This window comes from Ascaphus truei, unplaced genomic scaffold (assembly GCF_040206685.1).
Source record: "Ascaphus truei isolate aAscTru1 unplaced genomic scaffold, aAscTru1.hap1 HAP1_SCAFFOLD_513, whole genome shotgun sequence".
In the NCBI taxonomy this organism is placed as follows: domain Eukaryota; kingdom Metazoa; phylum Chordata; class Amphibia; order Anura; family Ascaphidae; genus Ascaphus; species Ascaphus truei.
In genome coordinates this window covers 112,501-138,568 of record NW_027456844.1, presented here as the reverse complement: position 1 = coordinate 138,568, position 26,068 = coordinate 112,501, and the positions used below count along the sequence as shown (strand labels likewise).

At 43.2% G+C, this 26,068-nt stretch overlaps 1 protein-coding gene across 1 annotated transcript in view; it reads left to right on the top strand.

The window, feature by feature from the left end:
* Positions 1-26,068, top strand: part of LOC142485023 (cytochrome P450 2K1-like) — a 103,535-nt gene that overhangs the window by 56,571 nt on the left and 20,896 nt on the right. The window contains exons 6-8 of the mRNA XM_075584253.1: positions 2,904-3,045; positions 16,632-16,816; positions 18,983-19,124. Of these exons, the coding sequence (XP_075440368.1) occupies positions 2,904-3,045; positions 16,632-16,816; positions 18,983-19,124 (469 nt within the window). The remainder of the gene's footprint in view (positions 1-2,903; positions 3,046-16,631; positions 16,817-18,982; positions 19,125-26,068) is intronic.

The following is a 26,068-nucleotide window of genomic DNA, read 5'->3' as shown; positions in this document are numbered from 1 at the left end:
TGTGCTGTGAGAGTGTGCTGTGAGTGATGTGTGCTGTGAGAGTGTGCTGTGAGTGCTGTGTACTGTGAGTGCTGTGTGCTGTGTGAGTGTGCTGCGAGAGTGTGCAGTGAGTGCTGTGTGCTCTGAGCAGTATGCAGTGAGAGTGTGTGCTGTGAGCAGTGTGTAGTGAGAGTGTGTGCTGTGAGCAGTGCGCTGGGAGTGTGTGCAGTGTGTAGTGTGTGCAGTGAGAGTGTGTGCAGTGAGAGTGTGTCTTCAGTGAGCAGTGTGCCATGAGAGTGTGTGCAGTGTGTGCAATGTAGAATGTGTGCAGTGTACAGTGTGCAGTGGGAGTGTGTGCAGTGAGTGCTGTGGGTGTGTGCAGTGTGCTGTGAGAGTGTGTGCAGTGAGAGTGTGTGCAGTGAGAGTGTGTGCAGTGTGCAGTGAGTGCTGGGAGTGTGTGCTGGGAGTGTGTGCAGTGTTCTGTGAGCAGTGTGCTGTGAGCAGTGTGCTGTGAGAGTGTGTGCAGTGTACAGTGTGCAGTTAGAGTGTGTGCAATGAGTGCTGGGAGAGTGTGCAGTGTGCAGTGTGCAGTGTGCAGTTAGAGTGTGTGCAGTGAGAGTGTGTGCAGTGCTGTGAGAGTGTGCTGTGAGTGCTGTGTGCTGTGAGAGCTGTGTGCTGTGAGAGTGTGCTGTGTGCTGTGAGAGTGTGCTGTGAGTGTGCTGTGAGTGCTGTGTGCTGTGAGAGTGTGATGTGAGTGATGTGTGCTGTGAGAGTGTGCTGTGAGTGCTGTGTGCTGTGAGTGCTTTGTGCTGTGAGAGTGTGCAGTGAGTGCTGTGTGCTGTGAGCACTGTGCAGTGAGAGTGTGTGCTGTGAGCAGTGTGCAGTGAGAGTGTGTACTGTGAGCAGTGTGCTGGGAGTGTATGCAGTGTGTGCAGTGAGAGTGTGTGCAGTGAGAATGTGTGCAGTGAGAGTGTGTGCAGTGAGCAGTGTGCAATGAGAGTGTGTGCAGTGTAGAATGTGTGCAGTGTACAGTGTGCAGTGGGAGTGTGTGCAGTGAGTGCTGGGAGTGTGTGCAGTGTGCTGTGAGAGTGAGTGCAGTGAGAGTGTGTGCAGTGAGAGTGTGTGCAGTGAGAGAGTGTGCAGTGTGCAGTGAGTGCTGGGAGTGTGTGCTGGGAGTGTGTGCAGTGTTCTGTGAGCAGTGTGCTGTGAGAGTGTGTGCAGTGTGCTGTGAGAGTGTGTGCAGTGTGCAGTGTAGAGTGTGTGCAGTGTACAGTGTGCAGTGAGAGTGTGTGCAGTGAGTGCAGGGAGAGTGTGCAGTGTGCAGTGAGAGCGTGTGCAGTGAGAGTGTGTGCAGTGAGTGTGTGCAGTGAGCAGTGTGCTCTGAGAGTGTGTGCAGTGAGAGTGTGTGCAGTGAGAGTGTGTGCAGTGAGAGTGTGTGCAGTGTGCTGTGAGCAGTGTGCTGTGAGCAGTGTTCAGTGTGCTGTGAGAGTGTGTGCAGTGTGTAGTGTAGAGTGTGTGCAGTGTACAGTGTGCAGTGAGAGTGTGTGCAGTGAGTGCTGGGAGTGTGTGCAGTGTGCAGTGAGAGTGTGTGCAGTGAGAGTGTGTGCATTGAGAGTGTGTGCAGTGAGAGTGTGTGCAGTGAGAGTGTGTGCAGTGAGAGTGTGCAGTGAGAGTGTGTGCAGTGAGAGTGTGTGCAGTGAGAGTGTGTGCAGTGAGAGTGTGTGCAGTGTAGAGTGTGTGCAGTGTACAGTGTGCAGTGGGAGTGTGTGCAGTGAGTGCTGGGAGTGTGTGCAGTGTGCTTTGAGAGTGTGTGCAGTGAGAGTGTGTGCAGTGAGAGTGTGTGCAGTGAGAGTGTGTGCAGTGAGAGTGTGTGCAGTGTGCAGTGAGTGCTGGGCGATTGTTCTGGGAGTGTGTGCAGTGTGCTGTGAGCAGTGTGCTGTGAGCAGTGTTCAGTGTGCTGTGAGAGTGTGTGCAGTGAGTGCTGGGAGTGTGTGCAGTGTGCAGTGAGAGTGTGTGCAGTGAGAGTGTGTGCGGTGAGCAGTGTGCAAATTTTTTTTTTTTTTTTATGTAATTTTTTTTTTAAACGGGAGCCACGTGAAAACCGCGTTATAACCGAATTCGCATTATAATGGGTCGCGCTATAACGGGGTTCAGCTGTATTACTAGGGGAACATACAGGGATGCAATGCATATGTGTGCATTATTTTCCCTATAGAATTAGGGGAAAAACGGTAATTTGTCCCAGAACATTTTAAACATTTTATTTTATGTCCCCTGAGCAGAACTGCATTGATTTCAGCCCCGGGAACCCCCTGCTTCCTGTAATACAGACCCAGGTATGGAGTACCAGTATCCCCGCAATTACAAAATCCTCTGCGTCTCCCTACAAATTTAAAATCCCCCGGTCAGGTGACGCAGAGGATTTTAACATTGCGAGGATACCGGCACTCCATACCGGGGGCTGTATCTCGGGAAGCAGATGGTCCCCGAAGCTGAAATCAATGCGGTTCAGCTATGGCCACCCTCTGCTCCCGCACACTAGTTTTAAAATTAATATTGGAACTGCACGATCACCTGTAAGAGTCATGCATGGAAACACAGCATCTCCATGCAGCTCTTCCAGGTTTCAATCAGTTATCGATCACTAGGATTTAGAGCGTGATAGCACTTAGAAATAAACAAGTTGTTCGATGGTGCAATTTTTTTATCGACCTTTAAAAATCTTGGATTTTTTCTTAGTGAATATCGTTTTTAGTAACATGTTTTAGTGTGGGATAAATCAATGCAAAGTCGTTTGGCAATGCACTAATTTAATCGAAGTTTAATAAATAGGCACCTGAATGGACTTGACAAGATATTTTTGGCATGACAATAAACTGTCAATACATACTGTTACAACACATTAATTTTTTTCTAATTTTCAGGAGGAAAGAAACCCTCAATCATATTTCCACAATAAAAACCTGACCGTTGTTGTAAGAAATTTGTTTTCTGCTGGTATGGAGACAACATCTACCAGCCTCCGCTGGGGTCTTCTTCTGATGATGAAATACCCAGATATTCAAGGTAATTCTTATTGATCCGCACCCAAATGAACTGTGCATTCCAGAATCTGGTACTCCATGTATTTGGTTATGAGGCTGAAATGATGGTTAATACTTTTGGTAGTGACATCAATATACTGTACTATGCAAATTCTTATTTGTAATATTTGGCTACGTGTAGTAGCAAAATAAGACTTTTACTACCCTTAACTTTTATTTTTTCTGTGTGTAATATTTTGGGAATTAACTGTGCAATATACAGTATTATTTTCAAATCAACAAGCAGCAAACACTGACCTCTGAGGAAGGTTGGATTTGAACACACACACACACTCGGACGGACTAACTTAAAAGACTGCAGAACTTGGGAAGTAAAACAAAAAAAAAAAATCACATGGAAACTCTCCAGGGGACCATGCTTTAAAATATATGGGTTAAATATTTTCTTTATGAATTGTATACTAAATACTATTTGCAAAAAACTTTCACGGGTTCTTCTCAGGTCTCGTCAGCTTGTGCTTTGATAATATATTAATATTTGATTGTAATTGAATTACCCCTGTTTGTTTGCTACAGTACAATATTTACTTTAGGAAGACATGGGGCCTATTCACTAAACTTCGATAAAATAAGTGCATTGCCGAATGACTTTGCATTGATTTATTGCGCACTAAAACATGATGGTAAAAATGGTTGAAACTGCAGCCTGGAACAGCTGCATGGAGATACTGTGTCTCCATGCACGGCTCTTACAGGAATCGTACAGTTCTAATATAAACTTTTAAATTAGTGTGCTGGAGCAGGGGGTAGCCTGAGCTGAACCGCATTGATTTCAGACTTGGGGATCCCCTGCTTCCTGAGATACAGGTTCCAGTATGGGGTGCCAGTATCCCACTGTAGGATTTAAATCCCCCGGCCACGTGACGCAGAAGATTTTAACATTGCGGGGATAACGGTACCCCATACCGGATCTGTATCTCGGGAAGCAGGGTGTCCCGGAGGCTGAAATGAATGCGGTTCAGCTCAGGAGTCTCCTTGCTCCCGCACACTATTAGTAGAAATAAAATGAAAGCAGATTCATTACCTTAGTGGCTAGCCGCTAAGACAATGAAGGGGTAAAGGCACAGTAGCTGGTTTATTGGCGGCAGATGGCGTGAGTGAAGGGAGTACTTAGCCCAGAGTGTGTGGTTAGGACTACCGGTAGGACTAATTACCCACCCTGGGCCAAGAACCCACTTTACACAATCCCTCTACACCCCATAAATATTAAAATACCTACCAACCTATACACGACCCACTCACCCCCTGTACCCCAAATAACCTCAAACAAATACAGTACAGACATACCCTGGTTTCTGAGTGGTGCCATCTATATTCTAGGGACGGATTGCACCTCAATGAAGAGGGATCTTCTGTGCTAGGGGGGAGAATGCTACAAAGGTTGGAGGAGATTGTAAACTAGGATGGAGGGAGATGGGAATGAAACAGATAATGAACTAAATGAAATAGTGGAGGATACAAGGTGGTATGGAGGTAGAATGGGGGCAAGTGCGAGTTTGACAAGCATTGAGACACCCATAGTAAATACAGATAATACTAGAAAACTTCTAAAGACTAAACCAAGTGGGCGCAGAAAGGAAGGAGCAGATAAGATAATAGTACAGGCAGAAACAAAACTAAAATGCATGCTTGCTAATGCAAGAAGGCTTACAGATAAAATGGGGGAGCTTGAATTAGTAGCTGCAAGGGAGCAGTATGATATCATAGGCATTACTGAAACATGGTGGGATGATTCTCATGACTGGACAGTTAATTTAGAGGGTTATTCTCTTTTTCGGAAGGATCGAACAAATAGAAGGGGAGGTGGAGTATGTTTATATGTTAAACCGGATCTAAAACCTATTATAAGGGATGATATCTATGAAGGGAATTATGAAAATGTAGAGACTTTGTGGATAGAAATTAGCAGTGGAGGTAAAAGTACTGCTGCGACACACTTTATTCGAGCAAATACCCAGTATGTACCTGGCAGATACCTGGAATGCGCCGCTCCTCACCTCTGACAAGCCCCGTTGCGTTTGCCTTCCCAGCCATGGTTCATGCCTGGCTGACGGGCGGCTGATCTGTTAAATGATAATGATTAGGATTTAACAGGCTGCAATGCTTCGCGTGTCTACCAGATGGCATAAATTCATGAATTGTAATGCAGTATATATATATATATACTGTGCAGTATTGCAGCCAGCGGGAATAAAATGCTTCAATCCCTGCCTGGAAAATAACGCAATGCACTCGGGCAGAAAACAGTCACAAACCTCAATACACCCGAGTATACCCGAATTCGTGGGACTAGCCGAGCTCGAATAAAGTGTGTCGCCAGTGTATAAAGCAAATGTTTTTGGGAATATGATATAAACCACCAAATATCAGAGAGATTGAGGAAGCTAAAATACTTTTGCAAATGGAGAAGGCATCAACACTGGGTCATGTTTGCATAATGGGGGATTTTAATTATCCAGACATAGACTGGGGCACTGAGATTAGCATTACAACAAAAGGAAACAAGTTTTTGGGGTGCTTAAAGACAATTATATGACTCAAATTATTGAGGAACCAACAAGGAGAGGGGCAGTACTGGATTTGGTCATATCAAACAATGTACTATAGAAGTAATAAAAAATATTCAGGTCCTGGAACATTTAGTTAACAGTGATCATAACATGGTCTCATTTGAAATAAATGATCAAAAAACAGATTACTTGGGTTCAACAAAGACCTTAAACTTTAGAAAGGCAGATTTTAATAAACTGAGGTCTACTCTACAAGTAATACACTGGGATGATGTTTTTGCAGGTAAAAATGTAGAAGATATATGGACAGTCTTTAAAACATTGCTAGAAAAGCACACTTATCAGTGTATACACTTGGGTAACAAGTATAAAAGAATTAAGTCAAAACCAATGTGGCTAAATAAACAGGTAGGGGAGGATATGTACAAGAAGAGGAAGGCGTTTATATTATTTAAGTCAGAAGGGACGGAGACATCGTATCAGAATTATAAGGAATGTAATAAAAATTGCAAAAGGGCAATCAAACAAGCAAAGATGGATAATGAAAAAAGGATTGCAATAGAAAGTAAGGTAAACCCTAAAATGTTCTTTAAGTACCTTAATAACAAAAAAATGAGAAAAGAAAATATGGGACCATTTCAGTGTGAGATTTGTGAACAGATTATTGGAGATAAGGAAAAAGCAGAGGTTTTAAACAAACTCTTTGCCTCTGTGTTTACCAGGAAAGGATCAAGTTCAATAGTAGTGCCACAGGAGGAAGCTACAACCTCCATATTAATGAACAATTGGTTAACTGAGGACAAAATTCATAAGCGACTTGAAAAACTTTAAGTAAATAAGGCACCTGGCCCCGATGGCATACATCCAAGAGTTCTCAAGGAGTTAAGTTCAGTAATAGCCAAACCATTATATTTAATATTCAAGGACTCCATTTCCACAGGCTCAGTACCACAAGATTGTCATAAAACAGATAAGGTGCCTATATTTAAGATGGGAGCTAGATAACAACCGGTGGATTACAGACCTGTAAGTCTGACTTCAATAATGGGGAAACTTCTTGAAGGTTTAATACGGATAATTTTCAGGAATACCTAATAGAAAATAAAATTATTAGTAATAGTCAGCATGGAAATATGAAGGTTAGATCATGCCAAACTAAACTTATTTGTTTCTTTGAGGGGGTAAGTTGGAATTTAGACCAGGGTAATGCAGTTGATGTGGTGTACTTAGATTTTGCAAAGGCATTTGATACGGTTTCACACAAGAGGTTGGTGTACAAAATAAAGCAAATTGGACTCAGTAATAATATATGCACCTGGATTGAAAACTGGTTAAAGGACAGACAACAGAAGGCTGTCATAAATGGAACTTTTTCAGGTGGGCTAAAGTCGTGAGTGGGGTACCTCAGGGATCAGTACTGGGCCCCTGCTTTTTAACTTGTATATTAATGACCTTGAGGTTGGCATCGAGAGCAAAATCTCCATCTTTGCTGATGATACTAAATTGTGAAAGGTAATAGAATCAGAACAGGATGTAATTTCTCTTCAGATGGACTTGGAAAGACTTGAAACGTGGGCAGGTAAATGGCAGATGAGGTTTAATACAGATAAATGTAAGGTTATGCATTTGGGATGCAAGAATAAAAAGGCGAATTACAAATTAAAACTGGATAAATTAGGGGAATCCTTGATTTAGAAGGATTTAGGAGTGCTTGTAGACAGCAGGCTTAGCAATAGTGTCCAAAGTCATGCAGTAACTGCAAAGGCAAACAAGATCTTATCTTGCATCAAACGGGCAATGAATGGAAGGGAAGTAAACATTATTATGCCCCTTTACAAAGCACTAGTAAGACCACACCTTGAATATGGAGTACAATTTTGGGCACCAATCCTAAGAAAACACATTATGGAACTAGAGAGAGTCCAGAGAAGAGCCACCAAATTAATAAAGGGGATGGACAATCTAACTTATGAGGAGAGGCTAGCTAAATTAGATTTATTTACATTAGAAAGAGGCGTCTAAGAGGGGATATGATAACTATATACAAATATATTCGGGGACAATACAAGGAGCTTTCAAAATAACTTTTCATCCCACGGGCAGTACAAAGGACTCGGAGCCATCCCTTAAGGCTGGAGGAAAGGAGATTTCACCAGCAACAAAGGAAAGGGTTATTTACAGCAAGGGCAGTTAAAATGTGGAATTCAGTACCCATGGAGACTGTGATGGCAAATACAATAGATTTGTTCAAAAAAAGGTTGGACATCTTTTTAGATAGGAAAGGTATTCAGGGATATACCAAATAAGTATACATGGGAAATATGTTTATCCAGGAATTAATCCAATTGCCAATTCTTGGAGTCAGGAAGGAATTTATTTTTCCCCTTATGAGACATCATTGGATGATATGACTCTGGGGGTTTTTGTTTGCCTACCTCTGGATCAATAAGTAAGTATAGATAAAGGATAAAGTATCTGTTGTCTAAATTTAGCATAGGTTGAACTTGATGGACGTACGTCTTTTTTCAACCTCATCTACTATGTAACTATGTAACTATATATGTAAGGACACTCACTTTAAGTACACTCGCGAGTAAAAACATATCACCCAATTGGCAAATGGCAGATCACGCATGCACCTGTCAGTATGTCTTGAACATCAATACCGGCTCCCTACCTGTTTGCAAGCGGGGAGACTATAGTGCCTGTTACAAATCCGCTATTTACATCCATTATGCACGCATATGATGATTGTAGTACTGTACATGCATAGATAAGTGGAAAAAAGGTAGTGTTTCACTTTAAGTATATTTTCGCTTTACATACATGCTCCGGTCCCATTGCGTACGTTAATGCAGAGTATGCCTGTAGAGTAATGGGCAGAATTACTATGATCCAGATATGAATTTGCCCATTTAAAATCAAACCAGCCAGCATAAAGTAAATAAAACTTGCACTTACCCTTGCCAGGATGAATACAATCCTCATCACCGTCCATGTCCTCCATTGGCAGCAACAGTACAATAAAATATACAATCAATGGCCACTAACCCCTTAATCACCGTAGCGGTTAGTAACTGCTATAGTAATTAAGGGGTTAACCCACCCTCCCCTGCTATCCACGGGGGTGGCCCCTACCCACCCTCCCCAGGGTAACTACCCCCACCCTCCACCCTCTCTACCCATTGATTGGTACAGTGTTAAAGCATGCCCATATAATATGCCACTATAGCAATAAATGAGCACGCTAATAAAAACCAGGCACAAAATAAAACACATTACAAATGCCAAGAAACAAATTGATTGGAACAGTGGTACATCATGCCCATATAATATGGGCATGATTTACCACTATGACTGTCAATGGTCAACCAAAAATATAAACATTAACCAAAAATACTAAATTAAATCAAAACAATCACCAAAAGAAACACACCAAAAATGGAAAAAGTAAACACGAAAAAAATAGCATAAATAAATAAAAGTGAACACAAAAAAAATCCCAGAAATAAATAAAAGCAAACACCAAAAAAAATAATTATAAAGCTAAACACCACAAATAAACAAGAATTACAAAAACAATCAACAAAGAAACACAAATTATACAAAGCAATCAACAAAAACACCTAAAATAAATAAAAACAAGCATTTGCAAAAAAAATTATTGCTTGTCACTGTATTTATCTATAGACCTAAAGGGACATAGGGAAGCTGTTGATGGTAGGCACAGTTCCCATTGGCAAGTTTGAATTTCCCGTTCACCGGCTTGCTGAGCCCCTCATTACGCCCCTCCTCTGATGAGTGCAACAAGCCAAGCCTCACACTTGTGAGTGGTGGTTGCATTATGACCCGTGCTCTTGTTGGACGGCAGTCCCTGTTCGATGTTAGACATAGAACACTGAGGTCTATGTAAGGGGACTACCCAATCAGAGAACCAGACATTGTTGTGACTTGGTCCGGTGAAGCGTTGGCGGGCTTTTCAAAGGTGCTTTGCTCGCAATAGCAAAGCACCAGGCACCAGGGACTTTAACACAGCCAGGGCATTATTGACCAGTAATGCCCTGTTCTGAAGGGATTATAACTATTATAGGCTAAATGTAGGCTTTTTTCATAAATAATAGACACTTTTGTATCTCTTTTATTAAAATAAAATGGTAAATACATTAAACCACCTCTATATACGCTTACACTGCAACTATCTACAGCTGCGCCAGCCTTTATTTTAAAGCGGCGTATACCGAGCCGCTCTGAAAACCTCGGCCAGCCGCTCTCTGTTTTCCAACCGTTTAGAAATGTACTCTTTTTTCGATCGGTTTTCTATCGTGCTCTAAAAATTGCATTTTAGCTTTGTCTGCAATACCGTCTAGAAACTCAAGTAGGCGATCGCGAGCTGTTGTCTTAAAAGTCTAATAGCAATTCAACCTACAGCCGTACATTTCTGTATACTGTTCATACTGTATACAGTAGTATGTATACAGTAGTATGAGGCTACTTAGCCATACAGTACACATAAAAAATATGAGGATACATAATGTACTGTATACCGGATACTAAAGGGAAAAGAAGTACAGTATTACAAAAATATAACGTCGCGTCTTCTTCCTAATATAAAATATTTTTATCCCGGATTATCCCACTCATGCGGATACTGTATGCGTGTCATCACATTTCTATATGTATTATTTATTAATTAATACTTTTGCTAGGCTTGCTCTTCTTTTCATACTGTTTTTATGTTATGCACATGTGTGTATGTCTCATTGAAACCTTGTTGAAACGCATAGGCGTGTTATCACATTTCAGCGCATTAAATATTATGATGACCTGTTGAAAATATTTATTTGAACTATTAATCCAGCAATACAGCACTCTACCCCTCGCCCCCGCACACACACAAGGCTAAAGTACTTCTACTTCTTATCTACACCTCTTCCTGTCACGGTTGTGCTGCCCGCAGACCAGACCCGTCCCTAGACTGAGGTGGAAAGTATAATACCACGCACCCACAGCAGAGGGGCATGTATGGAGAGTGGTAGATTCGTTGCCAGGCCAGGAGTCTAGTAAAGAGACCAAAGGGACTTGCCGTGTCCGGAGGTAGAAGGATCGGGGTGATTGCAGTCACCGGGGGACGAGGGTGCCAGAGGTCCGGGAGGTAGAGGAGCGAGCCGAGATCAAGGGACGGAGAGAGACTGCGTAGTGAGGAGTAAGCTGGGGTCCAGAGCCAGAGGGAGAGTCGAAAGCCAAGCCGGTTCAAACCTGAAGTACACGAAGAAACAAGAGCACACATGAACAATAGCCCAACTACAGTAGCAGAAGCTATGCAGAGCAATGACTCCCAGGGAGAACAGGGATAATATATGTGGAAGGACCAATCAGGGAAAGAGGCAGAGCGGGGGGGTGCTGTGGAGCGCCTTGCAATTGGTGCAGGCTATGATCCTTGGCTGTGTTCAGCTGTGAAGCATGAAAGCAGGGGCGGGTCTGCAGCTGTACATGGGGGGCATGGCTAGAAGCCCAGAGGGGTGAATAAATTACTGCCGGAGGCACGCGCCATGTAAGATCCTCCTGCACGCGCCCCGACAAGATGGCGGCCGCAAGATCCAACGCCGGGCGGGATCGCCAAGCCCCACGCCGAGGATACGCCAGTAGGGGGGCGAGGGGCGGCAGCAACAATCTCCGAGGCAGGTAAGGAGGTATTGCGTGAGCCCTGCTTACTGACACTCCAACACCATAAATTTGTAATGGGCGGCTTTCTGGCTTTAATCTTTCCGAGCCTGTCACCACATTTCTGCGCATGTGTGTATTTCTCATTGGAACCTTGTTGATTATTTAGGCGCATGTGTGTATGACTTCTCATTCAATTTGAATTTCAAGTCCGAAAAAAAAAATTGGGATTCTCGACATTTTCCTGCATAGCAATTATTGATATTCTGAGAATCAATCACTACAGTAGCTTTTTAATTCTATACTAGTCATGTACTGTATGTACTTTATGAAGTGAGTGGCCCCTTGGAGTTGCCCTCAAATTATTTTTTCATGGAAATCTTTTTGCTTTGCTCCTGCGCCTGTTGCTGCCAATACCTCTAAAGTCTTGCTCAATGCAGAGAAAGTCCATAACGACTTGGCCCATGGGACCAGAGCTCTTCAGGTGGCCCATGGGGGCTGCGTGTGTAGGCAGTGTTTTCCACTGTATGCACCGCAGACACCTTCGGCATTGGCGCTCCACCAATTCCCGCATCTTGGGCCAGAAGAACCGATATCTTATAAGTCCAAACGTTTTGTCCACTCCCAGGTGTCCGTGATCATCGTGTAGGGACCATACACAGGCGACACGTTTTATCCGAGCACGGCTAGCACCGCAAGCCGGGGGATGCCCCGGCATGCTAGCCGCACTCCCTCAGCGTGCCGCGCATCACCGATGCGCGGTCACGCGTCATCGGGTGCCTGCGCCATCTGCACGCGCGTCCAGGGCTCCTCGAGGGAGCCCTGGTGTCCCGCGATGTGGGGGACCGCGGCAGGGGGTTCCGGGGGACCCGGCGGACCCGGCAGCGGGAGGGAGAAAGCCCCGATCGGAGGGCGCTCCTCCGCTGCTTCGGCGCGCGCCCGGCACCCTCCGGCGCGCGCCAGGTTACTGCTGCGGCCGAGAACGGGCAAATGCTCGAATAAACTCGGCCGCAGCAGTAGGACGTGGTACTGCAATCTATTGGGTAGGACAAGTTGTCTCTTATCAGGGTGGTTGTGATATGGGCTAACTCGATAGAGGATGCCATGGTCTATGTGGAACTTGTCCCATTCCCACATGAGAATAATGACCGTGTCGGTGGGAGGGGTTATTTTCTTGGATGTCCCGGTGTATGGCTTTAGCCACCGGGTCTCACATCTGGTGCGCCACTATCTCTTTCCAGCTAATTACAGAGTCTTGGGTTATGGACATGCCTTCTGGATGGCAGTATGGTGCAGGAAGTGCCTTCGACTGACATCCCAATGAGTCCACAACTCTGAGTTCGGAGATTGCGACTTTGTCCTCCACTATCGCTGCTGTGGAGAACATTGCCCGAATCCCAGGGCCAGGAATCTCTTCACATTCGCCATCGTCCAATGCAGAACTCAATCCGGGCCTTCGGGTCAGAGTGTCGGCTCCGACATTCAGGGGCCTTGGCATGTATTTCAGGGTGAACTGAATATTAGACAGAGCCGCCAACCACCTGTGGCCAGTGACATCTAACCTAGCGGAGGTTAGGATATAGGTCATTGGGTTGTTGTTGGTCCATACTTCAAAGAAGACCCCGTAGATCAAGTAATTTATCTACCACATCCCACTTGAGCGCTAGGAATTCCAGTTTATAAACTGGGTAGTTCTGTTCACTCGCCGTTAGGCTGTGACTCACATACGCTACCGGCCGAGGCCCACAGGGTATTTCTGATGTAATACCGCTCCCAGCCCATTGAAGCTGGCATCCACGTACAGGATATATGGCTGCTCCAGATCGGCATAGGCCAAGACAGGAGCTTCGGTGAGGGTTTTCTTAACTCAATGAATGCCTTCTCAAATGCGGAAATGCACTTGTCCCTGAACGGCGTTCGCGGGGAAGCGGTTTTGTGTTGCAGATCTTCCGGATAGATCCTCAACGGGTTGTTGTGGACTTTGGCCTTGCTGGAGTTCCCCTATATGAATCTTTGGTAGTATCCGCAAAACCCCAGGAATGATCGGAGCTCCATCACATTCTCTGGTCTGGGCCAGTTCACTACTGCTTCTACCCTACCTGGGTTGGTAGCCACCCCTTATATGGACACAATGTGGCCCATATTGGTGACTGAGATGTGACAGAAGCAGCATTTGTCCAGGGACAACTTCAGGCCTTCCTTTCCTAATCTATCCAAGACCTTCAGCAGGCGTTCTTCGTGTTCTTCTATTGTCCTTCCGAACACAATGATATCTTCCAGATATCCCAGACATTCCCGAGGGTTCAAGTACCCGATGGTCCTTTCCATTAGTCTCTAGAAAATTGCGGGTGTGCCACAAATGTCTTGGGACATTCGGGTGAACTGGTAAAACCCAACCGGGCAGACAAACGCTGTCTTCTCCCTTTTCTCAGAGCTCAAGGGGATCTGAAAGTACCCAGACCACAGGTCCAGCACGCTGAACCACTGACTGATGGATAAGGTGCTGAGAATCTCTTCAATACACAGCAGGGTATATTGATCCGGGACCGTGCGGCGATTCAGGGTACGATAGTCCACACATATGTGTATGGATCCGTTCTTCTTCTTCACCACCACAATAGGGGAGGCATAAGGGCTACGGGACTCATTCACGATGTCAGCAGTCTCCATCACTTTCAGGACATTCCTCACATCATCCACATCCCTGGGAACTATGCATCTGGAACACTCAGAATGGGGTAGCATAGTTCAGTCAAATCGTGTGTTGAGCACTCTTGCTGCAGCCTGCATCCATTTCGCAAGTGGAGAACACCTCTTGGCGCTCAGCCAACTTGTCGCTCAGTCGCTTCTTCCACTCCAACGGCAAGGACGATTCCCCGAAGTCGAATTGCAATCCAGAAGGGGCTTCCCACACGGTAATCACATTTACCTGAGCTAGGAATTCTACTGGCTATATTCGGGCCAGTGCTTGACTGACGTTAAACTGTATAGGATGAAGCGAGATGTTCTGTATGGATACTGAGGAAGGACGAGGAAACGAGGACTTCCACTCCTTCATTTCTGGCACCAGTCCTCTTTGGGCGTGGTTTCTAGTGAAAAATACCAGTCTGTTTCATCACGGCCCAGGTAGTTAGGTACAGCGGCCATGTGTCTCACTCCCGCTGGTGGAATCTCTGTCAACCCCTTCTCAAGGTTGAAGAATTGTCCAAACTCTTATTGGGCAGAGCTTTGGTAGCACTCTTCCTTGAGACCAGATGAATCTGCAGGGACGATAGGGTAATTCTCCGGCTTCTTGAAGGTAGGCCCGGATCAGGGATTGCTCTACATCAGTGTTGGTCCCTAATATGTTGGGGGAATTTGGATGTTCCCAGGGTTCAGGACATACCAATGCTTCCACTTCCAACGGGTGAATTTTGTTGGTGTTAAGCTGTGGTATATCCAGCTGTACTTGAAACACTCCATCAATGGGGTAGTCTTCACTACTAAGGCCCCATAACCTAATTTTCTCTGCCGACTGCATAAGCAGATGCCGGAGTTGCAGATCATAAAAGGGCCGATAGATAATGGTCACTTGAGATTCAGTGTCCAGCAAAACGGAGGCGTATATTCCCTCCACTAGTACTATGGCCGCAGGTCCTACTCGATGGTAGGCATCCGGTTGGCACTAGGCACAGGGGCGTTATCCGAGGATGTGGACAGCTGCTCCTCCAGGTGAACGGTGAAGGCCATGGCTCCGGGGGTGGAATTTCGTACAGTCCCTCGTAAAGCAGCGGTTACCTCGAGTTGCACTGGAGCCAGGATTAGAGCCCGAGCTCTGAAGCGCCTGGGGTGTCGGCCCTGGAGGTTCCTGGGCGATGTTTTCCTCAGGCTTCTCCTTCGCACTAGGCTTCTTGGATGGGGTTATCTTACTCTCTCCCTTGTTAGACTCTTGGGATGTCTTGGGAGTGTGGAATAGCAATTGAACCTCCTGCTTCTTTATTTGACCCAACAATTCTGTGAAGCTTGGGGGTTTCTCCGCCAGAGAGGCGCATCGCATCATAAGAGGTATAGGATGAGAGGGCGGTGATCCTTTCATAAGCTGCTTGAATCGGTATTCATTCACGACTGTTGCAGAAATAACTTTCTTTGAGAGTAAATTCCACAATGATAGCTTTAGGCATCGGACAAACGTGGACAGCTCTTCTTCCACCTTCTGTCGGAGAGCACAAAACTGAGCCAAGTCTCAGCTTCATCCTCCTCTATGACATAGGCCTGGCTGAGGAGTTCTACAAACTCTTGGGCGGTGGCTTTCCCCTCTAGCTCGCGGTGCATTCTCACGATGTTTGCTACTGGGAACTGCAGGTATTCGACTATCCGTTACCTCTTCACAGCTTCCGAACAAGACCGTTCCTTAAGCACTTGCAGGGTATGGTCCCTCCATATTGTGTGTATATAATAGATGATATATATTTAATAGATCAACTGTTTATATTTCATAAACTCTCCCTTTAAGACTTTTATTAATTTTATATCATTATACATTTTAGCCTTTTACTGTTCAGTGTCAATTAAAGCAATTGCAATGTTTTTATGTCTATGCACCTTTTAGGATGTAATTAATAATTGTGTATATCTATGATTGAAAGTAACAACAGGTGTTCTTTGACATATAGACAGACTCAAAGGACAATGCTGAATGTATGCCTCTGAGGAAGTTGCTTGCCAGCGTCGAAACTCGTAGGGCCTCTCTGATTAGTGGTTTCAACAATGATTTCATTTGAGGTGCTGCGCTAAGTTCCCCCCCACCCCATCACGGACAATTCTGGTATTTCGCTGCTCAGCTATTTGCCGCCTTGTTACATAAGCTGTTGAACAATGAGTGAGTCCCTCCTGAAGGTGCAATTGGAGTCTCTTCTCCTTCTCCCCTGGGACACTGCTCCATCGTGATTGAGCCGAGAGGAGGCCATCCAGACCGAAGGTTGCAGCAGGGAACTGATTCATCTTGCTTCCAGTGTGAACCGGCAGTTACAGCTAAGCAGAAACCCTTACCTGTCATAGTTTTTTCTACAATTTGATTTTAACACATTTGATTGTGAGTGAACATTTTTACGGTTTCTTCAAACTAATATATGTTTTAAAAGGTAATAAACTATGGGGCAGGCACTTTTGCTTTTTGTTTTTTAGATCATTTGGCACTTGGTTTATTCCGCAGAAGCTGTTTAAACCCCAGGAATTATTTGAGCCATCTACCCTACTGTACTGTATATCCTTTTTTCAATTTACCTAGACTTGTTGTGTTGATCAACATCCTCTAATAGGAATTCAATTGGATATATAGATTTTTAGTGCTGATTAATTGCTTTTTTAAATATATATATAATTTTTTTCTTATGTGCAGAAAAGGTACAGAAAGAGATCACGAGAGTGATAGGATCAGCACAACCTAACTATAATCACCGTACAGAAATGCCTTTCACAAATGCAGTTATTCACGAAACCCAAAGATTTGCTGACATCTTGCCAATGAGCTTGCCACATGAAACTACTAAAGATGTCAACTTTAAAGGATATCTTATTCCAAAAGTAAGTCTATTATTTGCATTCCAAGATAAAGCTAACATTTTGTGTTTAGAAAATGCTTCCCTATTGCAGCAAAGCTTACTGCTTGCATCTGATTACCTGACAATAATTGTGTTATTATTGCTCAACCCTGCTGCTGGCTTTAGCTGAAACCAACATCGACTCCGTGTTCTCAGGCACTTACAGGTTGCATACTCTGTTGTAGGAATGAAGACAAAGGGATCAAGAGCAAATACCGTTTAAAATGAACCAAGTGAACACACTGGTGAAAAAGTGAATATTAAATTAAGACAATATTCTGAATTGGTGCCACTCCTGTAGAGGACTCAATCCAAGTCCAGGTACGAATCACAAAAACAAAGGGTCAGGAATGCACTCACACCCAGGTATATAAAAAGGCGTCAACCTTGGATTACACAAGGTGGTTACTCTTGACAACCGCACAGCCCTTACTGCTCATGAAATATGTGAGTGAGCAGACTATTTTCTATTTTTGAATGTCACCTATCAAAAATTTATTGCACAGTGTGTGTGTGTGTGTGTGTGTGTGTGTGTGTGTGTGTGTGTGTGTGTGTGTGTGTGTGTGTGTGTGTGTGTGTGTGTGTGTGTGTGTGTGTGTGTGTGTGTGTGTGTGTGCGTGTGTAACAGGTGTTCCCCCACCCTAAGGGAGATTCTCTGTTGTTACCTGGTGTTGGTGCTATCTGTTGTTTACAGGAAGGCCCTGAGCATCCGCCGGTGTTGTTTGGGGATAAGCAGGAGAAGCTTTCAGTGCTGTGTGGCTCATTCCACAGGGCCTATAATAGATAGCAGCAGTCCCCTGTGGAAAACACTTTTCACTCCCCCTTAAGAACGGCAGCCCCAGGCGGGAGTATAATAAACAGCATCTGGGTCTTTATTCATCAATTACAGCATACACAGCATATTGTACGTCAGCCTACATATTCTTTCTTGGGTCCCTGGACTCAACCACATGGGCTTGAGGCCCCAAAGGTCTATCCCTGACTCCCAAATCTCCTGGGGGAATATGGGTAGCTGTTCCCACTCGCCGAGGGGGGGAAGGAAGGTGACCAGAGCCCTGGCTAAACTCTTCCACACTCCGCATAAATGTGGATCTGCAGCCCCTTTTGTAACCAAGGGAGGGTCCTAGGTCTGAGCCCTTGATAGGGCAGTACCCAGGCCTTAGGCCCACCCTTCTGTCACTCAAGGGAGTTGTTTACTGCTGCAGCAGCAAGGGCATAGATTTAACCGTAACACTGCCTGCACTGGTACCAGGGCTTATATGTTAGATCGAGGATTAGTAGCCTAGGGGTTACATAGCTACATGTGTTTTTCTCATTTTTATATACCAGGATGTGAGTGCGCTCCTGACCCTTTGTTGTTGTGATAATCTGTTGTAGGTCTAAGAAATCAACATTTGATATACAACTGATATGTACCGGTACACTTTGTGCCAGCATTTTATTATGCTGTTAAGTATATTTTTATTTTTATAGTGACACCATTGCACTCTGTGCAGTGTTTTATAAGATATAATACAGGGGAACAAATACAAATAAGGATAAGTGCATCACATTTAAAAGCAAGGAGTCTCTAACCCAAATGAGCTTATAAACTGTATGATGGAAGGCAGAAGCACTGCATGGAAGTGCAACATTTGTAATGCATGGTTAAAAATATGCAGTGAGTCATGTGCTGTAGTCCCATTAGAGAACTTTGGAAATGCTTCAATGTTGAATATTGCTTTAAATGTGTGTTTTTATGGTCTCTCCATCTTCAAATTGTAGTTGATATTGTTTGATTAATATACTTTATCTCAGATGCATGTGCTTAGCGAGCCTTCTGGTATTTGGGACATAAAGCATGGTTTACAGGATATTATTATTTATTAAATAACATCTTTCCAATTAAAAGAAACTCATCAATATCTGGGATTTCTATGAACAATGTGATTTTTTTGTTGATTCTAAAAAATATTTTACTAAATTATTAAATATGATGTTAATACAGTATGTTTAAAAGCATTTTAAAACACATGGATATTCTTTTCAGTGAAAACTATCTTCTATGCAGACTAAGTGAAGGAGAGATTCTTCTTTTTTTAATCATTTATATTATGTAAACTAATCTACATTAAATTGATATTCATGTATTTTTTGTTTTCCTTTCCAGGGGACATATATTATCCCATTGCTCTCATCTGTCCTGCATGACAAGACACAATTTGAAGATCCAGAACAATTCAATCCAAATCATTTCCTCGATTCAGAGGGCAATTTTATAAAGAAAGCAGCTTTTATGCCCTTTTCTGCAGGTACCTGAGCTTAGCGTGTGAAATAGAATAGTCCTTTATTTTGAAAGAAAATGTACAGTTTACCATGGACTGTACCGTATATTGTGGCAAGCTCCTAAAGTAGACTTTTTGGTGTAAAGATTTTGATTACTTCTGACACGCAAATTAAAATTATATTCCATTTGCTACATTACATTTTCTGTGGCATCTTCTTTAATGCATTCTGTTGTGTCAGTATATGATATGAAGAATAGAGGTCTTCTCACACACTTACACCAATATTCGATAGGCTGTGAAGTCATTATCGTCGTGTTAGGGAAGTGTAAGTTCCAATTCACTTACAATACATGGACTTGTACTTCAACACTAAAACAATAAGACTTCACAGCACACTATATTGTCCTAATAATGTATTGCTCTAAAAATGCCCAAATGGTTTCCATTTTCCTAATCCTCACACTAGGAAACGTGTCGCCAAAACAAATAAGAAATGCATTTCCCTTACAGAATATCAACCTGCTGTATACTAAGCCAGGAGTTACGTTATGTGCTTGTTATGATAATACATATACCTATCTGCACCTGTTTCCCTCATTTGTATTTATTTATAAAATGTTTTACCAGGAAGTAAGACATTGAGTGCTACCTCTCGTTTTACAGTATGTCCTGAGTATAGAGTTATGATGACAAATAATGGTTACAAATATGCACAGTAGTTACATTAAGTCAACAGTGTTATACATTATATACAAGACATTGCATGCACAGTTAAAGATAATACATGTTATAGGCGTATCTAACAGTTATTTATTTATTTATAAAATATTTTACCAGGAAGTAATAAATTGAGAGTTACCTCTCGTTTTCAAGTATGTCCTGGGCACAGAGTAAGACACATAATACATGGTTACAAATACAGTTACATAAATGAACAGGGTATACATTATATACAAGACATTGCGTGCACAGTTAAAGAAAATATATATTATGGGCGTATGAAACAGTTACAGACCAGATTAAAATGTGAGACAGCCTTAGATTTGAAAGAATTTAAACTGGTGGTGGATGTGAGAGTCTCTGGTAGGTTGTTCCAGTTTTGGGGTGCACGGTAGGAGAAGGAGGAACGGCCAGATACTTTGTTGAGCCTTGGGACCATGAACAGTCTTTTGGAGTCTGATCTCAGGTGATAAGTGCTGCATGTGGTAGGGGTGAGGAGCTTGTTCAGATAGCTGGGTAGCTTGCCCATGAAGAATTTAAAGGCAAGACAGGAAAGGTGAGCTTTGCGCCTAGACTCTAGTGATGACCAATCTAGTTCTTTGAGCATTTGAGTGTGTTGTAGTTGCATTGGAGAACAAAACGACAAATTGAATTGTAGAGGGTGTCAAGTTTGCTAAGGTGGGTTTGAGGTGCCGAGCCATATACTCTGTCTCCATAGTCAATAATTGGCATTAATTACAGTTACAGATCATTTTAAAAGTCAGACCGATTTGGTTTTGAAAGAATTTAGACTGATGGTGGTTTTGATAGTCTTGGAAAGATTGTTCCAGTTGTGGGGTGCACGGTAAGAGGAGTGGCTTTGTTGAACCTTTGACCATGATCAGTCTTTTGGAGTCAGACCTCAGATGATAAGTGCTGCATGTGGTAGGGGTGAGGAGCTTGTTCAGATAGGCGAGTAGCTTGCCCAGAAAGTATTTGAAGGCAAGACAGGAGAGATGAACTTTGCGCCTAGACTCAAGTAACAACCAATCTAGTTTTTTGTGCATTTCACAGTGCTGTGTGTTGTAGTTGCTTTGGAGGACAAAGCGGCATATTGAATTGTGAGGATATCAAGTTTGCTAAGGTGAGTTTGGGGTTCTGTGCTACATACTATGTCGCTATAGTCTATAATTAGCATTAGCATCTGCTGTGCGATGTGCTTTCTGACCAGCAGACTTAGGGAAGATTTGTTCCTATAAAGTACACCTACTGTAGTTTGGCATAGGTTTTGGATGTCAGGGTATCAATGTACAACCGAAATGTTAAGTGGTAGTCAAGCCATATGCCCTGATATTTAACTAGTAATAAGTCTAGGTTGTATTATAGTTGGCATACAGAACACCTACAAGCTCATATTGAACCCCCAAAATAACCACAACATATATATAAGCATATAAGTTTCACAGAGGAGTGCTACTGAGCATGGCAATATATATATTTAAAACCAAAGACATAACATAAAACACAGACAAAGCTCAGTGCACATCCAGTAAAACTTATACACGGTACAGTGCCTAAATATACATGTATAGATAACTAATAAATAAAATGGTCTTTTAGTTTAACATTGTGGTCAAATTGTTGTAAGCCCCTGAGCCAACTGCACGGCAGACCACGTTTCAATGGTCCCTAACACTAATATAGATTCTTAATAACCTGTGCATTGCCAGGAAGAATGATTTATAATAAATCTGTCAAAATTAGTTGCAAAGTTCTAAGTCTGATTGAAGCTTTTAATAACCTGTACATTACCAGGAAAAGCACTCTTTAATAGATTTGTCACAATCACACTGTATGCAAGCAAGTTCCCTGAGAGTGGGAGATGCCATGGAGTGAGCTTTTAACCATTTAAATGTGGGAGGGAGTGAGCTTCAATTAGGTAGGAGGTTGCCACCCTCCAATCAGCTAAGACTAGCTGAACAAGAATTATAAAACATACAGAACACCTACAAGCTCATATTGAACCCCCAAAATAACCACAACATATATATAAGCATATAAGTTTCACTGAGAAGAACAGAGCAGGGACATATAGCAGGTGATATCCAAGGAGTTGGAGCTAGAACCTGAGATAGACATATGCTGTTGGGATCTATCTGATAGGTATGAGTGTAACCAGTTTAAGAAATGTTCCCCTATTCCAGAGCACTGAAGTTTGTTTAGCAAGATAGCATTTATTTATTTATTTATTTATAAAATATTTTACCAGGAAGTAATACATTGAGAGTTACCTCTCATTTTCAAGTATGTCCTGGGCACAGAGTAAAACAAATAATACATGGTTACAAGTACAGTTACATAAATGAACAGGGTATACATTATATACAAGACATTGCGTGCACAGTTAAAGAAAATATATATTATGACTGTATGAAACAGTTACAGACCAGGTTAAAATGTGAGACAGCCTTAGATTTGAAAGAATTTAGACTGGTGGTGGATGTGAGAGTCTCTGGTAGGTTGTTCCAGTTTTGGGGTGCACGGTAGGAGAAGGAGGAACGTCCGGATACTTTGTTGAGCCTTGGGACCATGAACAGTCTTTTGGAGTCTGATCTCAGGTGATAAGTGCTGCAAGTGGTAGGGGTGAGGAGCTTGTTCAGGTAGCTGGGTAGCTTGCCCATGAAGAATTTAAAGGAAGACAGGAAAGGTGAACTTTGCGCCTAGACTCTAGTGTTGACCAATCTAGTTCTTTGAGCATTTCGCAGTGATGTGTGTTGTAGTTGCATTGGAGAACAAAACAACAAATTGAATTGTAGAGGGTGTCAAGTTTGCTAAGGTGGGTTTGAGGTGCCGAGCCATATACTATGTCTCCATAGTCAATAATTGGCATTAGCATCTGCTGTGCGATACGCTTTCTGACCAGGAGACTTAGGGAGGATTTGTTCCTGGAAAGTACCCCTAGTTTGGCATAGGTCTTGGTTGTCAGGGTATCAATGTGCATCCCGAATGTTAAGTGGGAGTCAAACCATAAGCCCAGGTATTTAAAACTAGTGACAGGTGTTAGGGTGGTGTTCGCGTTTGTTCTAATCAGGAACTCAGTCACTGGAAGCTTTACAAATTTAGTCTTGGTCCCAAATACCATTGTTACAGTCTTGTCAGTGTTTAAAAACAGTTTGTTTTGAGAAATCCAGTTTTCGAGTCTCAAAAAGTCAGACTGAAGTATGTGTTGAAGGTCAGAGAGGCTATGGCTGTGTGCATATAGGATTGTGTCATCTGCATACATGTGTATTGAGGCTTCCTTACAAGCTGTGGGAAGATCATTAATGAACACTGAGAAGAGTAGGGGCCCCAGAACAGAGCCTTGCGGGACACCACAGATGATATCCAGGGGGTTGGAGTTAGAGCCTGAGATGGACACATGTTGGGATCTTCCTGATAGGTAGGACTGAAACCAGTTTAAAGCATGTTTCCATATTCCAGAGCTCTGGAGTTTGTTAAGCAGGATAGCATGATCCACTGTGTCAAAAGCCTTTGCAAAATCTAGGAATACTGCACCAGTGAGTTGTCCCCGTTCCATTCCACACTGGATTTCATTGCAAACTTTAAGCAGGGTAGTTACGGTGGAGTGTTTGGGACGAAAGCCAGATTAGAATTGGCTAGGGAAATTTGTTTTGGTATAGAAATCGCTTAGTTGGGAGTGGACACATTTTTCCATGACTTTGGATAGAATTGGGAGAAGTGAGATTGGCCTGTAGTTTGAGACAGTGTTTTTGTCCCCACTTTTGAAGATTGGGACAACTCTGGCAGTTTTCCAGGTCTTAGGGATATGGCCTGCAGACAGGATAGAGTTGACTATGGAAGCAATTGGTTTGGCAATGGCTTGGGCACCAAGTCGTAGGAACCTAGATTGTAGTAAGTCAGGTCCACATTGGCTGCTTAGTTTTAGTTTGAGGAGCGCTTGTATAATCTCCTCTTCAGATACTGGGCCAAATTGAAAATTGTGGCCAGTGTTGGGAGGGGGTGGGATTATAGGGGTACTCCTAGGATGAGATTCAGGTTTGTGGTTTGGGCTGCGTTTCGCTAATAAGTTAGTGGCACACCCCACAAAGTAATCATTGAATGCATTTGCAATGTCAGTGGGGTTTGTCAGAGTAATATCCCCCTTGGTGATATTACTTGGCTGTTGATGGTTAGGAGGCTGGAATATATTGTTGATAACCTTCCAGAAGTTAGCTGGTTTTGATGTATTTTGGTGGAGATTGTCAGAGTAATATTGTGCTTTTGCATGCCTTGTTTGCCTTGTGCACATGTTCATCATGCATCTGTAGTGATTGAGATCCTTGGTAGTGCCAGTTACTTTGTAGCTTTTCCACAAGGCATCCCTGAACTGGTAGAGAGCTATAAGGTCAGGTGTAACCCATGGAAGGTGGGCCCCCCGTACCCTTATTTTGCGTAGTGGAGCATGGGTATCGCAGAGTTTTAAGAACTCAGATTGGAAATAGTCGAGCGCAGAATCAGGGTCAGGAATTAAATCGATTCTGTGCCATGGGCAGTTGGTAAGGTTATCCAGAAACATTTGTGGGTTAAAGTTTATAAATGTTCTAGTGAGGAGAACTTTAGGGCTTGAATGGGGCGGTTTAATTTTCCTTACACAGTACACTATTGCATGGTCACTGACAATATCAAGAAGGATGCCAGAGGATTGGATTCTGCTGGGGTTTGAGGAGAGAATCCAGTCTAGCAAGGAATGGTTATGTGATTTCAGGTTTATCCGTGTGGGTTGGGAAATGAGTTGCGATAGGTTAAGTGACTTGAGTTGTATCTGGATTTTGTGTTTTTTAGGGTCAAGCCAATTGAAGTTGAAATCCCCAAGAACTAGCAGCTCACTCTTCTCATTCAGAGAGGAAATGAAGCCAAGAAATTGGGTGATATCAGTCAGGGATTGTAGAGGGGCTTGAGGGGGGCGGTAGATGCCAGCAAGCAAGATTTGCTTAGAAAAGGGGAGGCAGATTTTGGCAACTAGAATTTCAAAAGAGGGTGGGTTTGGTGGGCAATTTAGCAGTGTAAATTGTAATGTGTCTGCAATATAAAGTAACACCCCTCCTCCTCTCTTTGACCTATCTCTCCTAAAAATGGAGTATCCCTGAATGGCGATATTTGCATCAGGGGTTTTAGGGGATAGCCATGTTTCTGTAAGAACGATGGCTTTGGGTTTATGCATAAGGCACCATGCCCTTAGTTCGTCCAGTTTGGGCAGCAGGCTCCGGATGTTTATATGGGCGACAGATAGCCCTTTTTGGAATTTAAAGGTGGAATTCTCAGGGGCATGGGACAGAGCTGAAATGGGAGGACCTGGGTTAGGTTCAATATCACCTGCTAAAGAGAGTAATAGTATGAGTAGAAATTTGGATATTTGTTTGCAAGTTGTAGATTTGTGATGTTTGCCATTTGAGTGAGAGGTGGTTGGTGTGCTGGTTTTTAGAGTTCTCCACCAACATTAAGTAGATCGTGCAAGGCTTTTGAGTAGTCCAGGGTGTATGGTGATGTTTGGTGTGGGCCAGGATGGAGGAGTTTGTAGTGGATAGAGGGAGTAACATCTCCATGAGGCCAGGAGAAAGAAAAAAGTTAATATACAGAGCAGGTTCATGATGCTAGAGGTAGGCAGTGCTGCAATGAGCTGTTGTGAGCAGAGTCAGTGTGTGCAGACTAAACAGCAGGTGTGTGCCTGTTCCTTGTCAAATGTTTAGCTGTATTGCAATGCTAGAGTCAGTTCAGGGTTTCAGTGTATTGTGCTGTCAGTTTTGGGAGAGACTGCAGTGAATAAGTTGTAAAGGGGTGGGGGGTTGAAATAGGCAGGTTAGCAAGCATGGGATCATAGTGTGATCTGAATAGCTTACCGTTTGTTGTCTTGAGTAAAAGAGTTTGCAGAAAGGATGCAGTCCCCAGTCACCTCTAGTCAAACTATAGTCTAACTATATTTATCATTTAAAATTATCACTTTAAATGCATCACTCTTAAGATGCCAATGCATGATCAACAGTATCAAAATCCTTTGCAAAATCTAGGAATATTGCACTAGTAAGTTGTCCCAGTTCCATTCCACACTGGATCTCATTGCAAACTTTTAGGAGGGTAGTTACTGTGGAGTGTTTGGGGCAAAAGCCAAATTGGAATTGGCTACAGAAACTTTTCTTGGCATAATAATTGCTTAATTGGAAGTGGACACATTTTTCCATGACTGGATACCATTGGGAGAAGAGAGATTGCAC